We start from the raw sequence: 23,601 nt of genomic DNA on the forward strand, positions 1-23,601 counted from the left end.
TTTTGTGTGTTTAAAATGGAGAGCTCTATTGAGTTTGTTTGTTCTGGATCTTAGTTCCAGTCCCGGATATCGTTATCAATTTTCTGTCTCGTTGAATCTAAATCTCATTATGGGTCTTATGTATCTGGGTGTTAAGATCTCTTACTATTACATTAATCCTTTTACCCTTGTATCCTTGTAGCTTTGAAATCTATTTTGTCAAGTGAAAATTGCAACTCCTGCTTCTTCTTTATTTATTTTTGCTCTCCATTTGGTTGGTACGTTTTTGTTTTTTCCAACCCTTTATTTTGAGTCTATGTATATCTTTGGATATACTGTTGGATTTTGTCTGTATCTTTTGATTGGGAGATTTGGTCGATTTAAATTTAGGGTTGCTGCCATTTGATATTAACTGGCTATTTTGTCCTTTCATTGATAAAAATTCTTCTTTATATTAATGCTCTTTAGTTTTTGGTGTATTTTTAGAAAGGGTCATACTGTACTGGTATTCTTATAATAGTCTGGAAAAAATATTTCTTTACTTTTATCTTTTAGTGAAATTATTGGATGATAAATGTTAGTGATAATGTTATGTGATAAAAATTTTCACAAACTAGGCCGGGCGCGGTGGCTCAAGCCTGTAATCCCAGCACTTTGGGAGGCCGAGGCGGGTGGATCACGAGGTCAGCAGATCGGGACCATCCTGGTCAACATGGTGAAACCCCGTCTCTACTAAAAATACAAAAAATTAGCTGGGCACGGTGGTGCGTGCCTGTAATCCCAGCTACTCGGGAGGCTGAGGCAGGAGAATTGCCTGAACCCAGGAGGTGGAGGTTGCGGTGAGCCGAGATAGTGCCATTGCACTCCAGCCTGGGTAACAAGAGCGAAACTCCGTCTCAAAAAAAAAAAAAAGAAAAAAAAAATTTTCCACAAACCTGTTACTCAAGATATTTATATCCTTATTTGGTTATAGAATTTGCTATTATGTTTTGAAAGCTAAGACTAATAACTGCCATGACTTGATAATAACTTGACTAAATCAAGATGTTAAATAGAATTGTCATACGTTTATTAATCAAAGTAATTTAATTAGATTTACTAACAAAATAAAAATGTTGCTTTTAATAATTTGAATTAAATTTTCATGCACATTTGCTAATTTGGGCCTTTTCTTACAGTTAACCCGGTATCCACTCCAGTTGCACTTCCACCACCAGCTCTTTCTCCAAGTTTGATGGCTGATCTTGAAGGTTTGAACTTGTCAACTTCCTCTTCAGTCATCAGTGTAAGTTATTTTTAAAATATACCAGCTCAGTTTTATCTTGCCATTGTATCTCTTTTATTAAATTGTAAATAATTGGACTGTTAGCTTTGAACAGATTCTTCTCTAAGAACAATTCTAATTCAGCTAAGACCTTTTAATTTTTTAAGTAATTTACTCAAACAATCATCTTCTCATTTTTTTCCCTTGTTATCCACATTGAATTATCATCTATATGTTTTTCTCTGGTATTGTTATATATCTGTGATATACAAAGATTTTTCACCACATTGATATAGTACATATACCTGAACTGTGCCATAAAAAGTTGTCTACATTAACAGACTTTCATTTTCATAATCATTTTATTCCTACCACACTATTTTTTCATAGGCTATTAAAAATTCATGACTTTTTATTTAAAAGTTCAAGATTGTTTTTCTCTTTGTCTTATTTTTGTACATTTATTTACATGTATTTGTGTCTTTAAAATAATTCTTTAATGTTATAGAATGTGATGTGAAGTGAGGCTAGAACCTACCTGTCACAAAATAATGTAAAAATGATCAACTTATCATGGTATTTGAAGCTGCAATAACTTTTTATTGTGTTAGCATATTATATCCACTAACCTTTCACTCTAAATCAAGCATGCTGCCTAAGATGTGTAATCTGTTGATATGCTTGACCTCCTGTTAATTTGTTGTCAGAAATCTGACAGGCTAAGAAACAGAATAGTAAGCTTTGATGGGCACAGGTAGCGTCATAGATCTGGTTCTCAGGGCTGGCAGGGTACTACAGGGTATGTAACTGATCATTTGAGCTACCAGGGAGCAAAGAGCTGCTTCTGCCAATAGTGGCAGAAAGGAGTGCCTAATTCTTGTGTATTATTACAGAAAAAAATTCCCTCCTTCAAAACAAACATGGTATCAGGGCTATACAGTGAAATACTAAAAAGAGCTATCTGCATTAATGTTCAATACTAGTCAGCTCACTTAGAAAGTACAGGTGAAACGTATTAAGCTGCAATGTTCTTTTTAAGCATAGAATGCAATTATCTCTTAACTACTCAGAAATGAGTAAGAATGGTATTTGCGATTTTAATTTGCCCTTGTTTCTAAAAGGAAAAGGCACATTAAAAGATATGAGGGGAAAGCATTGAAAATAAGCAGTTAAGTCTTCATTTATTCAGGTAATAAATATTTATTGTGCATTTGTGGTAAGCTCTAAAGAAAAAGTGTTAATCAAAAAATCAATAGTGAAGCAGTTAGTTCCTTGAGTGGAACAGGAGGCCCCTAAAACCTTGGTTGGCTGTAAGGTAGTAAATAAATAATAACTTGGGCTGTGATATCAGATGTCCAGGGTGTAAACCCCTGCTTTGCTACTTAATAGCTATGTGACTGTGGGCAAATTCATACTCTTACACCTCATTTTCCTATGAGAATAATATCTACCTCATAGGATTGTTATGAGATTAATGAAATAATATATGCAAAGCTCTTGGAACAGAGACTGGCACATTGTCATCACTCAGTAAATATTAACAAATATTCTCCAAAGTGATATGATATGTGATAATGGACCCTGAGTAGACTCTTCTACTTTATTAACTATAGGAAGAAAGCAGTTGAGATTAGGAAAGCTTGTAGTAAATTTTCATTCATCACAAAGTAATTGACAGACTCACCTTTTTATACTAAGGAAAATATTTATTGAGATGGTCTCTTCAAAGGAAAGAAAAGCACTCCATCTAAAGTTGGGCAAAAAATGACCTCCAGTTGACATGACTGAGTGAAGCAGGACCACAACACTCATCTCCAAAATGATCAAACATGTAGCGCTAAAAAGAATGGCAACCAGAAGTTCACCAGCGACAACAAAATAAGGACAGGAATAAAACCTTAAACAAAAAAAATGCTAGAACTTTGAAAATTGGAACATGTAGAGATAAACTGAATATTCTAGTGCAGAATGGCATGGCTCCTAATAGCACATCCAGCCCTCATAACAGTACTGAGAAAAGAAGATGAATCAACCAGAGTTTAAGCTTCCTCATTGTGGGTCTGAATTTGGAAAGAAGTAGATGGAAGACATCAGAGGAAAATAAAGAAAAACCCTCAAGAACTACAACTCCGATATAATGCTGTGATATCTCAACAAATCTAGGAGTTTTTTGGATCCTGAAATGAAGTTCATAGATGATAGAGTACATCTATAATGTTAAAGTCAACATGTCCTAGTTTAATAGAAAAATAAAAGTAATATATAATAAACTAATATTTTCAATGATCTGCAAATGCTTGACCATGAGTACACTAGAAGAAGTAGTTAAATGATGCTGGCACTCATATATAGAACTCATGAATGTGAGAGCTATGCGTGCAGATTGATAGAGGTGTGTTATTTGGCAACTCAAATCTATGGGTTGTGGTATTACCATCAGTGACATAATTTTCCAAACACTGAATAGTTTTTCTGCACCAAAGTAATTGCATCCCTAGAAAACTGAGACTTTAAAAATGTTGCCAAAGGAAAAAAACTTTGTGTTTTATATGAAATGTTGTAGGGTCAAGTAATTTTAAGCATGTTTTCAACTCACGAATGTCTAACAAGACATTTGAATGTTAATAGTTTCATTTTTTTCATAGTAGGAAACAGAGCTTTTGTGAGGGACGTGGTACAGTCTATATCGTTGGGCTCTGCCCTGTTCATTACAGAACATCTAGGTTTCCTGACCTTCACTCCTTAAAGCCAGTGTGGCATCCTTTACTGTCCCTCCCTCCAGTCGTGTTCTAACTGCAAACGTGAAAGCATTATGTACTGGTGAAAAGCACAGACTCTTGATTTAGACCACCTGTGTTCAAATCAGAGTTCTGTACTTTACAAATTAGAGATGTTGGCAAGTCATTTTACCACTCAGTTCTCAGTGCCTTCATTTTTTCTTCTGTGAAATAAAGATGATCTACCTCATAGAGTTGTTGTTGGTATTAAATGATTAACAAACATGAAATGTTTATAACAGTACCTGTTACGTAGTAATAACTAAATATTTCCTGTTACCATTTTCATTACATGTACATCATTAGCGCAACTTTATAAAGGAAATGAAAACTGTTTTCTTCTTACTATTAAGGCTGTACATAGATATGCTGAAACATGAAAATAACTATGGATTCTACTTTAAAGAAAAAAGAGTGGGGATACTGCTGATTGTTGAAACCAATGAAAGGGTGATTCAAAATAGTAGAATCAGTAGCTATAAAAATTGCAGTCATATAATTGAGTATAAATGATAAAAATAATAAACCGAAACTAGAAGGTGGGGAAAGATGACAGGATGCATGGTAATTATTTTAATTTTTCAATATAGGAAAGCACTCAGTAATATGCAAAATTGAAACCACTTTCGTTTTTGTTTTTACTGACATGTAAAACTCTTAATGATTTGTATACACTCAAAGAACATTTATCTGATGTTTTGGAGGGCTTTTTATTTTTTTGTTTTAATTCCATTTCTTTTTCTTCAAAGTAAGATTGTAGTCCCATTCTAAAGGATAATGTGTCTGTTTACATATCTGTCTGTCAGTGGTTACAGAAATGTCATGTTCACCATGGTTGACAGTTACTTTAGGTGGCATGGTTTGGGAATGACTTGTTGATTGTTTTGGTATTTTTCTGTAATGTTTAAATGTTTTATAATAAACAATTTTTAAAATAAATTATTACTATAAAAGTGGGTAAAAGGGTAAAAACAGGAAAAATTAATTTATGATATTACAAATCAGAATAATGATTAATCTTAGAATTAGTGCTTATAAGGAAATACAAGGGTAGCTTCTGGGGTGCTGATAATGTTCTGTCTTGATCTGGGGGCTGTTACATGGGTATATTGTTTATGAAAAAATCACTGAACTTTGCACTTAAGATATGTGTCTTATGTATATTGTACTTCAGCAAAACATTTTTAAGTGGACAGATGATATAAACACATTGTTCACAGAAGAGGATATAGATGATAATATATGAAATATATAATATATGAAATATGATATATAGATGATAATATGTGAAAAAGGTTCAGTGGTAGTAATGAATAAATGTAGATTTAAAGAACTATCTTGCCTGTAACATTAGCAGAAATTACGAAAACCAACATCTGTTTTTGCTGAGGTGTGCAATGAAGCAGGCATTATACACTACTCCAATGGTAAGAGTATAAATTAGTACATCATTCTGGATGCCAGTTGGGCCATCAGTATAAAGAGCCATCAAAATATTTTTACCTCTTGACCAGGTAGTCTCATGTCTAGATTCTTCTTCTAAGGAAATAATTAGAATTATAAAGATTTATATGCATGGTTTGTATAACCTAAATGTCTAGTGATAGTGGCGATGGTTACAAAAAGTATGGCAAAAACAATTTAAGGAATTTTATATAATTATTAAGATGTTTTTATTACGTATTTTATTAAGATAAAATATGGTATACTCAAAAGTGGAAAAAGGGATACAAAATGTTATGTATATTATCTCAATTTTGTAAAATTGTACTGTTTTTGAATACAGGGAAATTGAAAGAGTAGAAAAAAACTGCATCATAATTTTAAGAGCTCTTCTGAATTATGAGATTATGTATGTTTTATATTTAATTTTCTTATATATATTTTTAATTATTATCCAGATTTTCTTTGATCAAGATATAATACATCTACTACCCAAAAAGCAATACTTTTAAAATAGAAATGGAAAGCACATATATGAATGACAGGGATTCCTTTTTATTTGTTTGGGTCTTTTTCCTTTCCTTTTCCTTTTCCCTTTCCTTTTCTCTTTCTTATTTTTTCTTTTCTTTTCTTTTTTTTTTTTTTTGACAGGGTCTGGTTCTGTCACCCAGGCTGGAGTATAGTGGTGCCATCTTAGCTCACTGCAACCTCTGCTTCCTGGGTTCAAGCCATCCTCTTACCTCAGTCTCCTAAGTAGCTAGGATTACAGCTGCCTGCCACCACACTCTAATTTTTATATTTTTGTTGATAGGAATAGCCAGTTTTGTTGGCTAATTTTTTCATTTTTGTTGGTAGAGATGGGGTTTCACCATGTTACCCAGGCTGGTCTCAAGCTCCTCAGCTCAAGTGAGCCACCACACTTGGCCAGATTTCTTTTTATTGACCCATCTGATATCTGTCTTTCTAGATCTCCACTACTAACTAGTTAGTGGTATTGAGCAAATTCTTTGTTTTTTTTCAATTATGAAATGATAGCAAGGCAGATTTCCATGTTTCCTTTTAACTCTATTATTCTAAGTGTATATGAACCTAAGATGAAATTTCAAAGTAATGAAATTAATTTCACTGGGATGATTTGAATAAGTTTGTTAAAATAAAGAGATGAAACTTTTTTTTAGTTTATATGATGACTTTCTATTCCATCCCTAATTTTTATTTATTCTATTAAATGTTATTTGTTTTCCTTGTGTATATTAGATTCTTTTCCATTAACAAAATATTTACAACAAAACCCAAAGAAAAATTGCTTTTTCACACCAAATATTTTTCTAATTATAAAAGTCACTATTTGTTTCTATTCCTTTGAATTATATATTTGGAATATAGTGATTTAAAAAAAATAATGCCTGACAAATACTATCATTATAAGGAAAGGCTTTAGTTTTTTAAACTCTTTGATAAATATAATATATAAACACAGCATCTTGCAGTCTTGCCGGAGGCTGGCCATTGGCCCCCACAGATAGCTCCATTGAGGGAACATTTTAGTTCCTGCTGTAGTATTTCAGTGAACAAACTGGTTAACTTAGTGAATTTTTTTTCCACTGGAATATTATTAGGTCATCAGTTTAAATCAAGCCCTGCAAACATATGAACATTAGTCCTTAAAATGTTAGGCTTCTTTCAGGGATGAAAAACGAATGGGGGAAAAAGACAATTTTGTGTATAAGAATAAATGTGAAATGAGAATAACTTGTTCACCTCTGGTATTAGACATCTTGAGTGAAACTTTAATCTGTTGTGCTTTAAATTACTTTGTATATTTGCGTAACAAAAATATTAAAGTGAATAAAACAGTTAAAGTTACCTACTTTAGTGTATGTTCTGCTTTAACTGGTGAACATCAGCATGAAACCTTGACTCATCCTTTGCATTTTTTGTTTCTTCTCAAACTAGTTATGTAAGAAAGTAAATTAATTTATTCTCTTACTATTTAAGATTATGTTTCTATGGAAAAATCAGAGTCTGACCTTCCTCGGTTTCCCAGGGCGATCCCCAAATGCCATAATACCATAATGGAGGTATAGTATCTATGGTTCTTTAATACCTAATCACAAGTCAGAGGATTTCTGTGGAAATACACCTTTAGAGTTCCACCTTAAAATGCTAAGAACTCATTTAGAAAGACAAAGTAACATTTGTGAAATGCGTTGAATCTGCAGCGGGAAGACCTGGTTCACCCTTGACTGAGCTGTGTTTATTATCATTGTGACTTTGAGCAATTCTTCCACATGTGTAAAGTTCGGTTTTCGAATTTACAAAATGGAACTAATACTTTTCCTAAACACCTAATTGTTTTTTAATGAAAATCAAATGAAATAATGATTCTGAAAATGTTTGAATTCTACTCTATAGCTGAAAACCTCGAAATCTAGTCCTATGGCCCTGGAACAAGTATGATAGTGATTTAGCAACAGGTTATAGATTCAGATTTGAGGATCTCAGCCTGGATAATGGGGTAAGGGAGGACCAATTTAGTCAAAATTGGGATTGACAGAGTAAAGAGGCTCCAAGGCCTTTATGTTCAGTAATGACATAGGGTTGATGTCACCTATTCCATTTCTTTCCCTTCCTCCTCTCAAAGTAGATACTAGAACTATGCAGGAAAAGTGACTCAGTGAAACAAAAACATAAGGTCTTCAGAAAGCACCAGGATCTGCAGAATCAGGGACTGAAAAACCCCTTTTTATACAGAAAGGATTATTGCTTAGTCTACACAGCAAAGTTGGCCATTTTTGTATTTTGTACTGAGAGTATCTGTATCAGGCAGAAGTCACTGCATGCCAATGCTGAAAGTTGGTTATGGGATTACAGTAAATTCTTTGTTAAAGAATTTGTACTAAAAGTAAATTTAGTTTGATCTACAATGTTTGGGACTGATTCCGTAATTTTTCTCTTCCTCAGAACTTAAAAAAAAAGAAAATTAAATTTCAGTGTCTTACTGAGTTAAGGAACAAACCATGAATAGTTATATTTCTAAAGTAATGTAAAAGGAGCAGTGAGTGGTACACATCATTCCTTAATAACAAACTTTTTTGTGTTTCCTGTATACCTCTTTAATACAACCAGAGATAGTGTTACAGTAATTCACACTTTCTATAAAATAATGAAGTAATGTTATGAAAAATAGGCTCAGCAGGAATTTGCACAGCTTGCATCCAAGTATGTCTCTTCCCTGTGTCCTATTCTGTGCTGAAGAAGACATTAGCATGCCATGAACTGAAGCCAAATATCAGCAGGTTAGGGCATCTCTCATCTTGTTCTTTGTATTCTCTTCTTTAAGGTGAGGGAATTGGTATTTGGATAATACTCCCAAGTGTAGCAATAATAACTCAACACCTGAATCAATATCTATTCCATTTGTATTTTGAAATGATCAAGCTATCCTTTACTCCAACTGAAAACTTACTTGCCTGATATTTCACCAGTTCTGCTCACAAGTGTATCAGAGAGAGACAGTTAAAGTGGTGAAAAGTAGGCGTCTCTAAAAGTTAAAAAGTTTTAACAGTGTGTTTCCAAAAAAAAAAAAAAATGGAGGCATACCTAGTGGGCATACATATTGATACTTCAGAGAGTAATTTGAAATATTTACTCAATATTCTTTGTGACTCGGTAATCCATGTGGCTACATATGAAAGCACGTAAGAATGTTCACTGACACATAAGAGCAAAAAAAATAAAAATTGGAAACTACATCTATCATTAGAACAGATACATAATTATGGCATGCATATAAAATGGAATACTGTGCCAGTTGTTAAAATGAATGAACTGGAAATACATGTTAAACATAGATGAATCTCAAAAGCAGTAGTAAAAAATGTTAGTCTGGGCACAGTGGATCACACCTCTAATCATAGCACTTTGGGAGGTTGAGGCAGATGGATTGCTTGAGGCCAGGAGTTCCAGACCAGCCTGGTCAACATGACAAAAGCCCATCTATACAAAAAAATACAAAAATTGGTGAGACATGGTGGCATGCACCTGTGGTTCCAGCTACTCGAGAGGTTGAAATGGGAGGATTACTTGAGCCTAGGAGGCTGAGGTTGTCAAGAGCCAGGATTACACCACTGCACTCCAGCCTGGGTAACAGAGTGAGACCTGTCTCAAAAATAGATAAACAGTTAGATAGATAGACAGATAGATAGATAGATAGATAGATAGATAGATAGATAGAAACATTACAGAAGAATACGTATAGTAGGAAGTCATTTGTAGAAAATATAAAAGTATGTAGAATTATTTGATCGATGCATACATATATGGAAAATGTTTAAAACCATACTTCCAACTGGTAAACATCAAATACAAATACTTGTTACCTCTGATGCCAGAAGCAAAGAGGAATGCAATCTGGGAGGGATATACTTGGGACTGACATTCAGATTTTTAAAGTTTTACTTATGACGCTCAATGGTGGAGGCATGTTTTTGTTACTTTATTCTTTATACTTCTTTGCCTGAATTATTTTTATATGGGTTTTCCTAAATGTGAGCTACATTAAATATAAACTAAAATCCAAAGTATAACTAAAATAAAACTATCAATAGTATACTTAATAAATACTTGAGTCTAAGTTTTATGCCTCCAAATTCCATTCCTTTTCTTCCATATCCTTCTTCTTTTCTTTAGAATTAAATACTAAATCAATCTGTGTATATACCACATGTGGTAAACTCCTTAAAATTATTTAATTAATGAAATACATTTGTGTGTTCTGTAAAATCTTATTTACTCCTTGGTAGGTCTTTTCCTTCCTAGATGGTGCGCACTTAGTCCATCCTTCATTCTGTGGTTAATTTTCTTAAATTCTCGATTAGAGTTCAGATTAATGAGAGTTCTATTTCAGTAAAATTCTTTTGTAAAAAAGAAAATGTCTTAAGATTCCTGTTTCAAGGAATTATATAAGAAAATTATAGTGAAATAGAAGTATTTCAACCCTTAAGATATTATTTCAGAAAAAAATTTTTAACTTGTATTAGCCATCTATTTGATTGTGGTACCTTTCTTTAAAAAATTCAGTAAGAAGAACTGATGATATTCTAACATGGTTTTAAAGCAAGATTTGCCTTTGACAAACCCAGACACAGATGATCTGGCTTTCAAACAGTGAAATACTAGCTGTATTACTTACCAATTGCATTTTGCAATGTATTCATGGATTTGGCCAAAAAAAATTTCCGGCATCTAAGAGCTCTCATATCTGAAATCCGTAAGGCATGTAACAATACATGTTCCCTTAATATTTATGTTGTTCATAGATATCAGTGAGATTCTCTAGATATTTGCATTCTGACATACATATAGACTGAAAGGCTAAACTTACTTAAAAGATAGCTATATTGAACACAATATGACTAAGTCACTATTCTAGGAATTACAGGTAATAGGTTAATAAAACATAGTCCCTTCCTAAAGGAGCTCACAGTTTAGTGAGTGAAACAGACTAGAGAACTTTATTATAGGAGTACAGAGAAGAGAGCAAGTAATTCTGAAAAGAGTGGCTATCAATATAGACTTGGATAGTGACATTTGTGTTGGGTCTTAAAGAATGATTGAGTTTACCAACAGGGAAGAAGAGGAGATGTGTATTTCAGCATAGGGCATGGCCAGATGAAAGAGAAAAAAATAAAATGCATATTATAGTTTTGAGAAATTCTGTAGCTAGATATAGCTAGCATACAAAATGTATATATTGGGGGAGAGAATTAGCTACTGATTGAAAGCCATATTGTGAAACAGTTTGAAAGGAGTTCTGAAGATTTTAGAGCAGGTCATTGATAATGATCAGATCTTTATTTTAGGAAGTTATGTGAAAGATTAATTGGCTAGGAAGAGAACAAAGGAAGAATTTGGTGACTTTTAAATAGATAACTGTGATTTCTGCTGGAATGATTATCTGGATAGTGGTACCCAGTTAACCAAGATAGAAAATAAGGAGGAGGAAAGGACAATGACTTTGAAATGTTGTTTGGAACATGTTATTCTGAGGTGCTTTTGGAACATCAGGTTAGAGATGTGGACAATAAGAAGGTAAAAATCCATTCTGGATTTTAGTGAAAAATCAGGGCCAACTAATTAGAATACAAGCATGTGTACACATGTGAGCATACACACACATCATAAAGCCGTCAGATTACGGATAATAGTTTAAGGTAGAGGAACAGAAGGGAAACCACGTGGGTGAGAAGAGACAACCGAAGATAGAATCCTAGGAATCACGCCTTAGGAGACAACAAAGCAAAACACCAAGTAAAAGGAGTGACAGAAGGAGGTGAGTCAGAACATGTTCTCAGGAAACTCACAGGTTACTGAGGGAAATAGACAAATCATTAATATAGTAAGTGCTGAACTAGAAACAAATACACCAAGTGCTCCTGGGTGACAAAGATCTCTTAGAAAAGATACACGTATATAACCTTGGAACTGAGTCTGGAAGAATGAATTTGTCTAGATGGCTGGAGTAGAAGAATGACGTTCCTGGCAGAGGAAAGAGTATACCTGAAGGCTTGGAATATGAAAGAACTGGAGTATTGCTGAAACAGGAGTTCATTGTAGGGCTTAAGTGTAGCACATGTAAGTTAGAATAACCAGGTCTGATACTTGAGAAGCACGTTGGTGACACACTGTCATGGGAAAATTGTAGTCAAGATTCTTTAACTTGTTTTCCAATCTTTTTGTCTCCTGGTACATGTAGAAAAGTGGTAGTACCTGTAGTGCAGTTTAGGGTAAACAGAGAATGCTGAAGGAGGTTGGAGGCACCCAGTCTAGGAGCTCTAGGTACCACAGGCCCCAGTTGGCCTTGGGGATTCACTGGGGGCAGTATCACAGCACACCTCTAACCCATTTGTGGCAAATTAGTGAGGGAGCTCTGACAGCTACCATAAAGATAACGGATTTTATCCTTAGGGATCACAAACCCTAAGTGGAATTTAGTTTGGGATGGTACAGGAAGGCTCATTAAGAAAAGTGATCATTTCAAAATGCAAAGGTCATATACTGAGGAATAGTAAGGAATTTCAAGAACAAACCATGAAACAAACACACAGAAAAATGCCTAATTTGTTGTTATATGCCACTTGAAGGGACCCAAACTCAAGGTTAAAGACACAGTCCTCCAGACTAAGTTGGCCCAAGATTTCTTTATGGGTAACTTTATGGGTTTCCCAAAACCACTCTCCAGTTCAATAATTTTCTAAAACAACTCAGAGAACTCAGGAAAGCACTATGCTTAGGATAATAGTTTTAGCAAAATGATACAAATTAGAACCAGCCAAAGACGCACCTAGGGCAGATTCTGGGAGGGTCCCAAATGTGAAACTCTTGGGTTACCCTACTGGCATGAAAATCTGGCAGTGTGCATGTAGTATTGCCAGCCAGGGAAGCTCATTGAACCTCGACATCCAGGGTTTTTATTGAGGCTTCATCATATAGCCATGATTGTTTGAACTCTTGCCACATGGTTGAACTCGTGCCATGTAGTTGAACTCAGTCTCCAGCCCTCCCCTCTCTCTGGAGGTCAGGCTGATAAGTGGCCCAGAGCTCCAATACACTAATCACATCGTTGGTCTTTCTGGCTTGGCCAGCCCTATCCTGAATTATCTCCTTAGCATAAGCTATCTGAGGGCCCTTGGGTCACTGAGGGTCATAAGTCACCTCAGGGCCATAAATTATCAGATGTGGTCCCAAAGGGCCCACCATGAATGACAAAGACACTTTTATCACTGGGGAAATTCCAAGGGTTTAGAGGTGCCTTCTCAAGAGCTAAGAGAGAGTCCTAAGCTCTCTTTAGGTGAGGCCAAATTCCTTACTACACATATGCCAATTAAGTGTTTTATTCATCCAATAAGTATTTATTCAGACCAGAATATGAAGCCATGGATCGTGGTGAACAAGATGGGCAAGCTTCTTGCCCTGAGAAAGTTTATAATTGACTGGGAAAATAAAGAAAAATCACCTCAAAGTATGTAATTACATACTTTGCTCTCATTTTTGTAACATAGTTGTCTTCATTTGTCATTATTCCTCTGGCTATGAACATAAATACTATTATTTGATATTTGCTAAACACATTTCTACCTTTTTTCCTCTGTACCATTTTAACTTAAAACCGAAAAGATTTACTTTCAATATCTGACACAGTTTAAGATTTAGATTCCTGAGCTACTTTTCTCCTTTGGCAAGAAGTAGAAGGATGATTTTCATAGTCTGTGCTCTTCACCGTTTGCTTTTCTTCAGTTGGCATTGAGGACCATCACTTTGTCACTTGATGATGGTGCCAGGGTGAAGCTAGCCTGGAATATTAGTAGCTAGCATGGAATTTCCTGTGACCAGCAAAAAGATGACATTAAGTTTGGCAGCATGACCAAAAAGCCCTGTACTCATGCCCCCAGCTCCTTGTGGATTTACAGGCTGACGGATACAAAAAAGCCACCCCATTTGTAATCCACTTGAATTTGGGCAGCCAGAGTCATACAGAGAAAACCCACAAAGCAAATGTAGCTTCTGTGGTTTTTATTATTTGTCCTATTTGGTTCTTACCTAAGGAAAATGGAAAATTGGCTAGCAAGTAGACTTAGGGATTTTTGCTATTGTTGAAAATTGGCAGCCGATGGAGTTACAACTCTCCATGAGTTAGTGATAAGTCCCTGACCCAGTTTGTGTTGTAGGAACTCAGTTGGGAAACAAAGAAGACACTTACCAGGCCTTTTTTTTTTTTTGGTATGGAGGTTACCCTGTTGGTTTTAAGATAAGAAGAAGAAAAAAACAAACCATAATTTGTGAAGAAGTATGTGATTCACTCCATCTGAAATCTACTAAAGCAGTATTTGGGATTTTTAAGATAATTACACAGTGTAATAATAACTGTTGTGGTTGAAGTTAGTTGCATTGTATTTGGGATTTCATTTTCTCTTATGTAGTCTTAGATATATCCTCCTCAGCCACCCCCATACCAGTTCTATTCACTCTCTTTTAATTGATTTGAGTTTTGTTTTCCAATCTGTCTTAAGCCCAGTGCTAGATTTTTTTCAAGGTCGTGTGAAAGGAGAGATTGCTTTGAGGGACATCTTTGTTGAATATGTACATTTACTAAGTTAAATGCCAGACATTTCATGAATATGTGGTCTCATTCAAAAAATGACAGTATACGATGAAGGTTTTCTAATATAGTAGAACTATCTTTAAATTTTTTTTTTACATTTTATAAAGTTAAGGTATATTGGGGCCTGAATATTCAGGCCCCAAGCTAAGAGACAAGTCCAGCTAAGATCAAATTCCTTTGGGTTTAGAAGAGGAAGAAATTGTAAGTCAAAATTAAAAATAATTTTGTCATTTTAAATTTGGGAAGTATCCTTTATTTGTTCTGATGAAAATGTCAGTAGTCATGGAACTGTGGTAAAAATAATGAAAAATCACTGGCCTGGGTCTGCTTAAATTGAAAACATTTTTAAATTAAAAAGTGTGACAGTATTTTGTGCTTCCATTGCCTAGCCATGTCCCATCTTACTCTTTTATTCAATTCTCCTCTGGGTATGAGGTTGCTTTAATTTTTAAATTAAACCTTAAGGTATGTCATCCTGCTGCTTGATCTTTCTATTTCTATGCTACTTCTGAGGGACTCATAGTTATAACAGACCATTTCCATCTCTCCTTTTCCTAGATTACTAAAAGGAGCTACTTTTAAAAATGAGATTGTTATTAATTTTTAGTTGCAGATTTTTTATTGCAAAATATTTTTAATTGACTTAAGCAAATATGTGCCAGTTTGTCCTAACTGGCGGATAGTACTCATAATGTTGTTAGTATTACAGTAAAATTCCTCACAATGACAAATCCACTGGATCAGATGCTAATTATAGTTATTAATGAACTAGCAATTGTTTGTGGCAAAAAACCCAGGTCACCCCAAAAAAAAGGAAACATGCACACAAATCTGCAAGAAATTGAAGGATTAAAGGGGTTTCGGTAAGGTAAAGAAAGCCTTGGGCCTTTCGTCTTCCCTTCCTCCTCCTTTGTGGTAAGTAGTTCCGCTGGCTGTGAGTTCCCTCCTTTCAGAGCTGAGAATTCACTGAAAATCTATCCAATTTTTCCCTAAGATTATGATTTTTAGCTTTTACTTATTATAATTAAATGTACCACAATAGGAAATAAGATGATTTTTTAAATGTTATTTTAAAATTTTAATTTTTTAAAAGATTCATCTTCTCTGGCAGTTTCGTCAGATCTTCATGAAAATGTGTAAATGAGTTTTGAAATTGTGCATTTTAAAAAACAGTTCATAGTCTGAAATTATGCATTTTAAAAAGCTGTTCATAGTCCCACAAATTTGATGGAACTTTATGTGACTATGAATTGCTATATTTCAAATTTTGTTGCTACTGTTGAATTGTGATATTGAAATAAAGAATATATTTTTTAAGCTTTATGGTATCTTAGATTATGCATTGGTCAGTCATATATCATATATTATTTAATTACATATCAGCCAAGTTAACTTCTTTTATCACTGTTCTCCTTAAAAAGAGTGCCGGGCGCAGTGGCTCACGCCTGTAATCCCAGCACTTTGGGAGGCCAAGGCGGGTGGATCACAAGGTCAAGAGATCGAGACCATCCTGGCCAACATGGTGAAACCCCGTCTCTACTAAATTAAAAAAAAAAATTAGCTGGGCATGGTGGTACATGCCTGTAATCCCAACTACTTGGGAGGCTGAGACAGGAGAATCGTTTGAAACCAGGAGGCGGAGGTTGCGGTGAACCAAGAATGTGCCATTGCACTCCAGCCTGGGTACCAAGAGCAAAACTCCGTCTCAAAAAAAAAAAAAAGAGTGCCAAAGTTTTTTCTGAACACAGGGCAGGGCATGGTATGGAAATTAATAATTCTTATTCTAATAGTATGAAATCTCTTAACATAAGAAACCTGACCTAAATATGGAAAATGTTATGATTTTTACAAAAACTTTATTTCTCTTCAAAGGAAGAGAAAATGAATTTAACTGTAGGGTACATATCCAATGAACACTAAGAATTTATTACCAGAGACAGGAGAGTATGGAGTAAAAACAAGGATAGTATAACCCCAATATCAAAGAAAAGTAAAAACCACTTATCTTAGAATATATCAGACACATTGTTACTCAAATCATTCATGAAATTTAATTATATACATATTTTCTAAGTTTATCAGTAAGGGTATTTCCTTAAATTTGCAGCTGTTCTGTTACTGAATTTATGACCTTTTTCCCTCCAAATGTTAATATGGAAGATCTGCTTCACACTTCTATACAAAAAATAAATACTCCCCCCCAAAAAAGAAAACAGAAAATTTTAGCAAATTCCAACTTAAAAGGCATACATGCCTTAAATTAAGAGAGATTTAAAAGTAATACCAGCCAAATGCACGCATCATGTTTGAATTCTGATTCAGCTCTAAAAAGACATGCATGAAATAGTCAAGGAAATGTGAACACTGTATTTTAGGTGAAATTAGAGGAATTTTTGTTTCATATCATTTTTAGATATAATAATATTGTATGTTTTGTTTCAAAAATCTTTATCTGTTACATATACAAACTAAAATATTTATTGATGAAATAATACATGGAATTTGCTTTTAAATAATTCAGAAATTGAGTAAAAAATTAAGACTGGCTAAATATTGGTAATTTTGAAATTTAGTGCTCAGTACCTAGTTTTTTATTGTATTAGTGTCTCTGCTCTTATGTACATTTGAAATTTTTCGTAATGTGTTTTTAAATGCATAATTTCAGAAACTCATTAATTTACATATTTTCACTGAAGATTTGACATTTATGCTTCATAGAATATGTGACCTACAGTATCTTGTAAATATAAACTGGTACATCAGAGTTTAAATTCAGTTCCGGCTAGGCTGGGCGTAGTTGGTCACGCCTATAATCCCAGCACTCTGGGAGGCCAAGGTGGGTGGATCACAAGGTCAAGAAATCGAGACCCTCCTGGTCAATGTGGTGAAACCCTGTCTCTACTAAAAATACAAAAAAATTAGCTGGGCATGGTGGCGCACGCCTGTAGTCCCAGCTACTCGGGAGCCAGAGGTTGCAGTGAGCCGAGATAGCGGTGAGCCGAGATCACGCCATTGCACTCCAGCCTGGGTAACAAGTAAAACTCCATCTCAAAAAAAAAAAAAAATCATTTCAGGCTGTCATCTATGAAATTAGGGAACAGGAATACATTATTTCTAAAGTCCCTTCCAACTCTAAATTTCTAGAAATCTAAAGAAATTAAGTGGGGAGACTTCAGATGGCTTCAGTAAACATCATCAGCATAGGAAAGGGTTGCCTTGTCTTTTACGTAAGAAATATAGATGTAATAATATTGGAATCTGAGTTTCTGGAAGATAGGACAGGACCTTTTTTATTCCCAGTGCTTAATACATAATAGGTGCTCATCAAATATGTTTTGAATGAATTCATCCTTCCTATTTTCCAGAATCAATAGTATAGAACCCATTAACACTGCTGTCAGTTTAAAGAACTCTATTGGGTTTTCTATGTTTATTTATTTTTATTTTATTTTAAGTTTCAGGTTACATGTGCCGGTTGTGCAGGTTTGTTACATAGGTAAATGTGTGCTATGGTGGTTTGCTGCAGTATCAACCCATCACCTAGGTATTAAGCCCAGCATGCATTAGCTATTTATCCTGTTACTCTCCCTCTCCCCACTCCCCACAACAGACCCCAGTGTGTTGTTCCCCTCCCTGTGTCCATGTGTTCTCATTGTTCAGCTCCCACTTATAAGTGGGAACATATAAGTGGTGTTTGGTTTTCTGTTCCTGTGTTAGTTTGCTGAGGATAATAGCTTTCAGCTCCAGGGACACAATCTTGTTCATTTTTATGGCTGCATAGTATTTCATTTAGTATATGTCCCACATTTTCTTTATCCAATTCTATCACAGATGGGCATTTGGGTTGATTTTCTGTCTTTGCTATTGTGAATAGTGCTGCAGTGAACATACATGTGCATATATCTTTATAATAGAGTGATTTATATTCCTTTGGGTATATACCCAATAATGGAACTGATGAGTCAAGTGGTATTTCTACTTCTAGCTCTTTGAGGAATCACCACATTGTCTTCCACAATAGTTGAACTAATTTACATTTCCACCAACAGTGTAAAAGCATTCCAATTTCTACATAGTTTCACCAGCATCTATTGTTTCTTGACTTTTTAATAATTGCCATTCTAACTGGTGTGAGATGGTATCTCATTGTGGTTTTGCTTTGTATTTCTTTAATGATCAGTGATGTTGAGCTTTTTTTCATGTTTGTTGGCCACATAAATGTCTTCTTTTGAGAAATGTCTGTTCATGTCCTTTGCCCACTTTTTAATGGGTTTCTTTTTCTTATAAATTTGTTTAATTTCCTTTTACATTCTGGCTATTAGACATTTGTCAGATGGATAGATTGCAAAAATCTCCCACTCTGTAGGTTGCTTGTTCACTCTGATGATAGTTTCTTTTGCTTTGCAGGAGCTCTTTAGTTTGGTTAGATCCCATTTGTCAATTTTTGCTTTTGTTATAGTTGCTTTTGACGTTTTCATCATAAAATATTTGCCTGTGCCTATGTCCTGAATGGTATTGCCTAGATTTTCTTCTAGGGTGTTTACAGTTTTGGGTTTTACATTTTAGTCTTTTTTTTTTTTCCTTGAGATGGAGTCTCACTCTGTTGCCCAGGCTGGAGTGCAGTAGTGTGATCTCAGCTCGCTGCAACCTCTGCCTCCTGGGTTCAAGCAATTCTCCTGCCTCAACCTCCCAAGTATCTGGGATTACAGGTATGCACCACCATACCTGGCTAATTTTTGTATTTTTAGTAGAGATGGGGTTTTACCATGTTGGCCAGGCTGATCTCAAACTCCTGACCTCCAGTGATCCAATGCCTCAACCTCCCAAAGTGTTGGGATTACCACGCCCAGACACATTTAAGTTTTCATTCCATTTTAATTTTGTATAAAATGTAAGGAAGGGGTCCAGTATTAATTTTCTGCATATGGCTTGCCAGTTCTCCCAGCACTGTTTATTAAATAGGGAATCCTTTCCCCATTGCTTGTTTTTGTCAGGTTTGTCAAAGATCAAATGGTTGTAGATGTGTGGTCTGATTTCTGAGTTCTCCATTTTGCTCCGTTGGTCTAAGTGTCTGTTTCTCTATCAGTACCATGTTGTTTGGGTTACTGTAGCCTTGTAGTATAGTTTGAAGTCAGGTAATGTGATACCTCCAGATGTGTTCTTTTTGCTGAGGATTGTCTTGGCTATACAGGCTCTTTTTTGGTTCCATATGAATTTTAAAGTAGTTTTTTTTTTTTTTTTTTTTTTCTAATTTTGTGACGAATGTCAATGGTAATTTAATAGAAATAGCATTGAATCCATAAATTACTTTTGGCAGTATGACCATTTTCATGATATTGATTCTTCATATCCATGAGCATGGAATGTTTTTCCATTTGTTTGTATCCTCTATGATTTCCTTGAGCAGTGGTTTCTAGTTCTCTTGGAGAGGTCCTTCACTTACTTCCCTTGTTAGCTATATTCCTAGATATTTTATTCTCTTTGTAGCAGTTGTGAATGGAAGTTTATTCATGATTTGACTCTGTCTGTTGTTGGTGTATAGGAATGCTTGTGATTCTTGCACATTGATTTTAAAGTTCCTTATCAGCTTAAGACGCTTTTGAGCTAAGATGATGGTTTTCTAGATAAAAGGTCATGTCATCTGCAAACAGAGGCAGTGTGACTTCCTCTGTTCTTATTTGAGTATGCTTTATTTCTTTCTCTTGTCTGATTGACCTGGCCAGGACTTCCAGTACTACATTGAATAGAAGTGGTAAGAGAGGGAATTCTTGTTTTGTGCTGGTTTTCAAGGGGAATGCTCCCAGCTTTTGCCCATTCAGTATGATAATTGGCAGTGGGTTTGCCATAAATAGGTCTTAATTATTTTGAGGTATGTTTTATCAATACCTAGTTTATTGAGAGTTTTTAACATGAAGGGATATTGAATTTTGTTGAAGGCCTTTTCTGCATCTATTGAGGTAATCATGTGGTTTTTGTCTTTAGTTCTATTTATGTGATGAATTATGTTTATTGATTTGCATATGTTGAACAAGCCATGCATACCAGGGATGAAGCTGACTTTGATCATGGTGGGTAAAGCTTTCTCACATGCTGCTGGATATGGTTTGCCAGTATTTTATGGAGGATTTTTGCATTGATATTCATCAGGGATATTGGCCTGAAGTTTTCTTTTTTTGTTGTGTCTCTTCCTGGTTTTGTTATCAGGATGATGCTGGCTTCATAAAATAAGTTTGAAGTCCCTCCTTTTCAGTTGTTTGGAATCGTTTCAGAAAAAGGATATCAGTTCCTCTTTGTATTACCGGTAGAATCCAGCTATAAATCCATCTGGTCCTGGGCTTTTTTTGGTTGGTAGGCTATTTATTACTGCCTCAGTTTTAGAACTTGTTGGTCTGCTCGGGGATTCAACTTCTTCCTGGTTCAATCTTGGTAGGGTGTATATATCCAGGAATATACCCATTTCTTCTAGATTTTCTAGTTTATTTGCATAGAGGTGTTTGTAGTGTTCTGTGATGGTTGTTTGTATTTCTGTGGGGTCAGTGGTAATATCCCCTTTATCATTTTTTTTTTTTTTTTTTTTTGAGACGGAGTTTCGCTCTTGTTACCCAGGCTGGAGTGCAATGGCACGATCTCGGCTCACTGCAACCTCCACCTCCTGGGTTCAAGCAATTATCCTGCCTCAGCCTCCCGAGTAGCTGGGATTACAGGCACGCGCCACCATGCCCAGCTAATTTTTTTTTTGTATTTTTAGTAGAGACGGGGTTTCACCATGTTGACCAGGATGGTCTCGATCTCTTGACCTCATGATCTACCCGCCTCGGCCTCCCAAAGTGCTGGGATTACAGGCTTGAGCCACCGCGCCCAGCCCCCCTTTATCATTTTTTATTGTATCTATTTGGTTCTTCTCTCTTTCCTTCTTTATTGGTCTAGATAGTGGTCTCTTTTATTAATCTTTTTGTAGAAAACCAACTTGTGGATTCACTGATTTTTTTTTTTAAGGGTTTTTCATGTCTGTCTCTTTCAGTTCCACTCTGATCTGGGTTGTTTCTTGTCTTCTCCTAGGTTTGGGGTTTGTTTACTGTTGGTTTTAGTTATGATGTTAAGGTATCAATTTGAGAGCTTTCTAGTTTTTTGATATGGGCATTTTAGTACTATAAATTTCCCTCTTAACACTGCTTTTGCTGCATCCCAGAGATTCTGTTACATTGTCTCTTTGTTCTCATTGGTTTCAAAGAACTTCTTGACTTCTGCCTTAATTTCATTATTTACCCGGGAGTTATTCAGGAGCAGGTTGTTCAATTTCCATGTAGTTGTGTGGTTTTGAGTGAATTTCTTAACCTTGAGTTCTAATTTGATAACTGAGAGACTGTTATGATTTTACCTCTTTTGTATTTGCTGAGGAGTGTTTTACTTCTAATTGTGTGATTGATTTTAGAGTAAGTGCCATGTGGCAGTGAGAAGAATGTATATTCTGTTGTTTTTGGGTGGAGAGTTCTGTAGCTGTCTATCAGATGCATTTGATACAGAGCTGAGTTCAAGTTCTGAATATTTTTTAAAATTTCCTGTCTCAATGATCTGTCTAATATTGACAGTGGAGTGTTAAAGTCTCCCACTATTATTGAATGGGAGTCTAAATCTCTTTGTAGGTCTCTAAGAACTTATTTTATGAATCTGGGTACTTCTGTGTTGGATACATATATATTTAGGATATTTAGCTCTTGATGAATTGCGCCTTTTACCAGTATGTAATGCCCTTCTTTGTCTTTGTTTATCTTCGTTGGTTTAAAGTCTGTTTTGTCAGAAAGTAGGATTTCAACCCCTGCCTTTTTTCTGCTTTCCATTTGGTTGGTAGAGTTTCCTCCATCCCTTTATTTTGAGCCCATGTGTGTCTTTGCATACAAGATGAGTCTGTTGAATATAGCACACCAATGGATCTTGACTCCTTATTCCAGCTTGCCATTATATGTCTTTTAATTGGGGCACTTAGCCCATTTACATTTAAGGTTAATATTGTTATATGTGAATTTGATCCTGTCATCATGATGCTAGTTGGTCATTCTGCAGACTTGCTAATATAGTTGCTTCATAGTGTCATTGGTCTGTGTACTTCAGTATGTTTCTGTAGTGACTGGTAACAGTTTTTTCCTTTCAATATTTAGTGCTTCCTTCAGGAGCTCTTGGAAAACAGGCCTGGTGGTGACAAATTCCCTCAGCACTTGCTTGTCTAAAAAGGATTTTATTTCTCCTTTGCTTATGAAGCTTAGTTTGGCCAGATGTGAAATTCTGGGATGGAAATTCTTTAACAATGTTGAATATTGACCTCCAATCTCCTCTGGCTTATAGGATTTCTGCTGAGAGGTCTGCTGTCTAATGGGCCTCCATTTGTAGGTGATCTGGCCTTTCTCTCTGGCTGCCCTTAACACTTTTTCTTTCATTTCAACTTTGTTGAATCTGATGATTATATGTCTTGTGGTCAATCTTCTCATGGAGTATTTTACTGGCATTTTCAGGATATTTCTGAATTTGAATGTTGGCCTGTGTTGCTAGGCTGAGGAAATTCTCCTGGATGATAGCCTGAAGTGTGCTTTCCAACTTGGTTCCATTCTCCCCATCTCTTTTAGGTACCCCAATCATTTATAGGTTAGGTCTTTTTACATAATCCCATGATTCTCACAGGTTTTGTTTGTTCGTTTTCATTCATTTTTCTCTAATTTTGTCTGCCTTTCTTATTTCAGCAAGATAGTCTTCAAGCTCTGAAATTCTTTCCTCCAGTTGGTCTGTTTGGCTGTTGATACTTGTGGGTTACATTATAAAGTTCTCATGTTGTGTTTTTCACCTTCAGGTCATTTATGTTCCTGTCTAAACTGGTTATTTTGGTTAACAGCTCCTATAGTGTTTTACATGGCTCTTAGCTTCTTTGCATTGGGTTAGAACATGCTTCTTTAGCTCAGTGAAGTTTGTTATTACCCACCTTCTTC

The 23,601-nt window shown here is 35.3% G+C and overlaps 1 protein-coding gene across 6 annotated transcripts in view; it reads left to right on the forward strand.

Moving 5' to 3' along the window:
* AP3B1 (adaptor related protein complex 3 subunit beta 1) overlaps positions 1-23,601 on the forward strand; it is a 285,752-nt gene that overhangs the window by 200,856 nt on the left and 61,295 nt on the right. For 4 of the 6 annotated variants that reach the window (XR_013532268.1, XR_617963.5, XM_035291344.3 and 1 more), the window contains exon 22: positions 1,158-1,264. Coding sequence is in view for 4 of the 6 variants with exons in the window: in XM_035291344.3 (XP_035147235.3) it covers positions 1,158-1,264 (107 nt within the window). In the remaining 2 variants the exon portion in view is untranslated. Of the gene's footprint in view, positions 1-1,157; positions 1,265-2,941; positions 7,330-23,601 lie in introns of those variants that run through there. The other 2 variants (XM_017969847.4, XM_017969846.4) reach the window with 2 other exon arrangements.

This window comes from Callithrix jacchus, chromosome 2 (genome assembly GCF_049354715.1).
Source record: "Callithrix jacchus isolate 240 chromosome 2, calJac240_pri, whole genome shotgun sequence".
NCBI classification, from domain to species: Eukaryota; Metazoa; Chordata; class Mammalia; order Primates; family Cebidae; genus Callithrix; species Callithrix jacchus.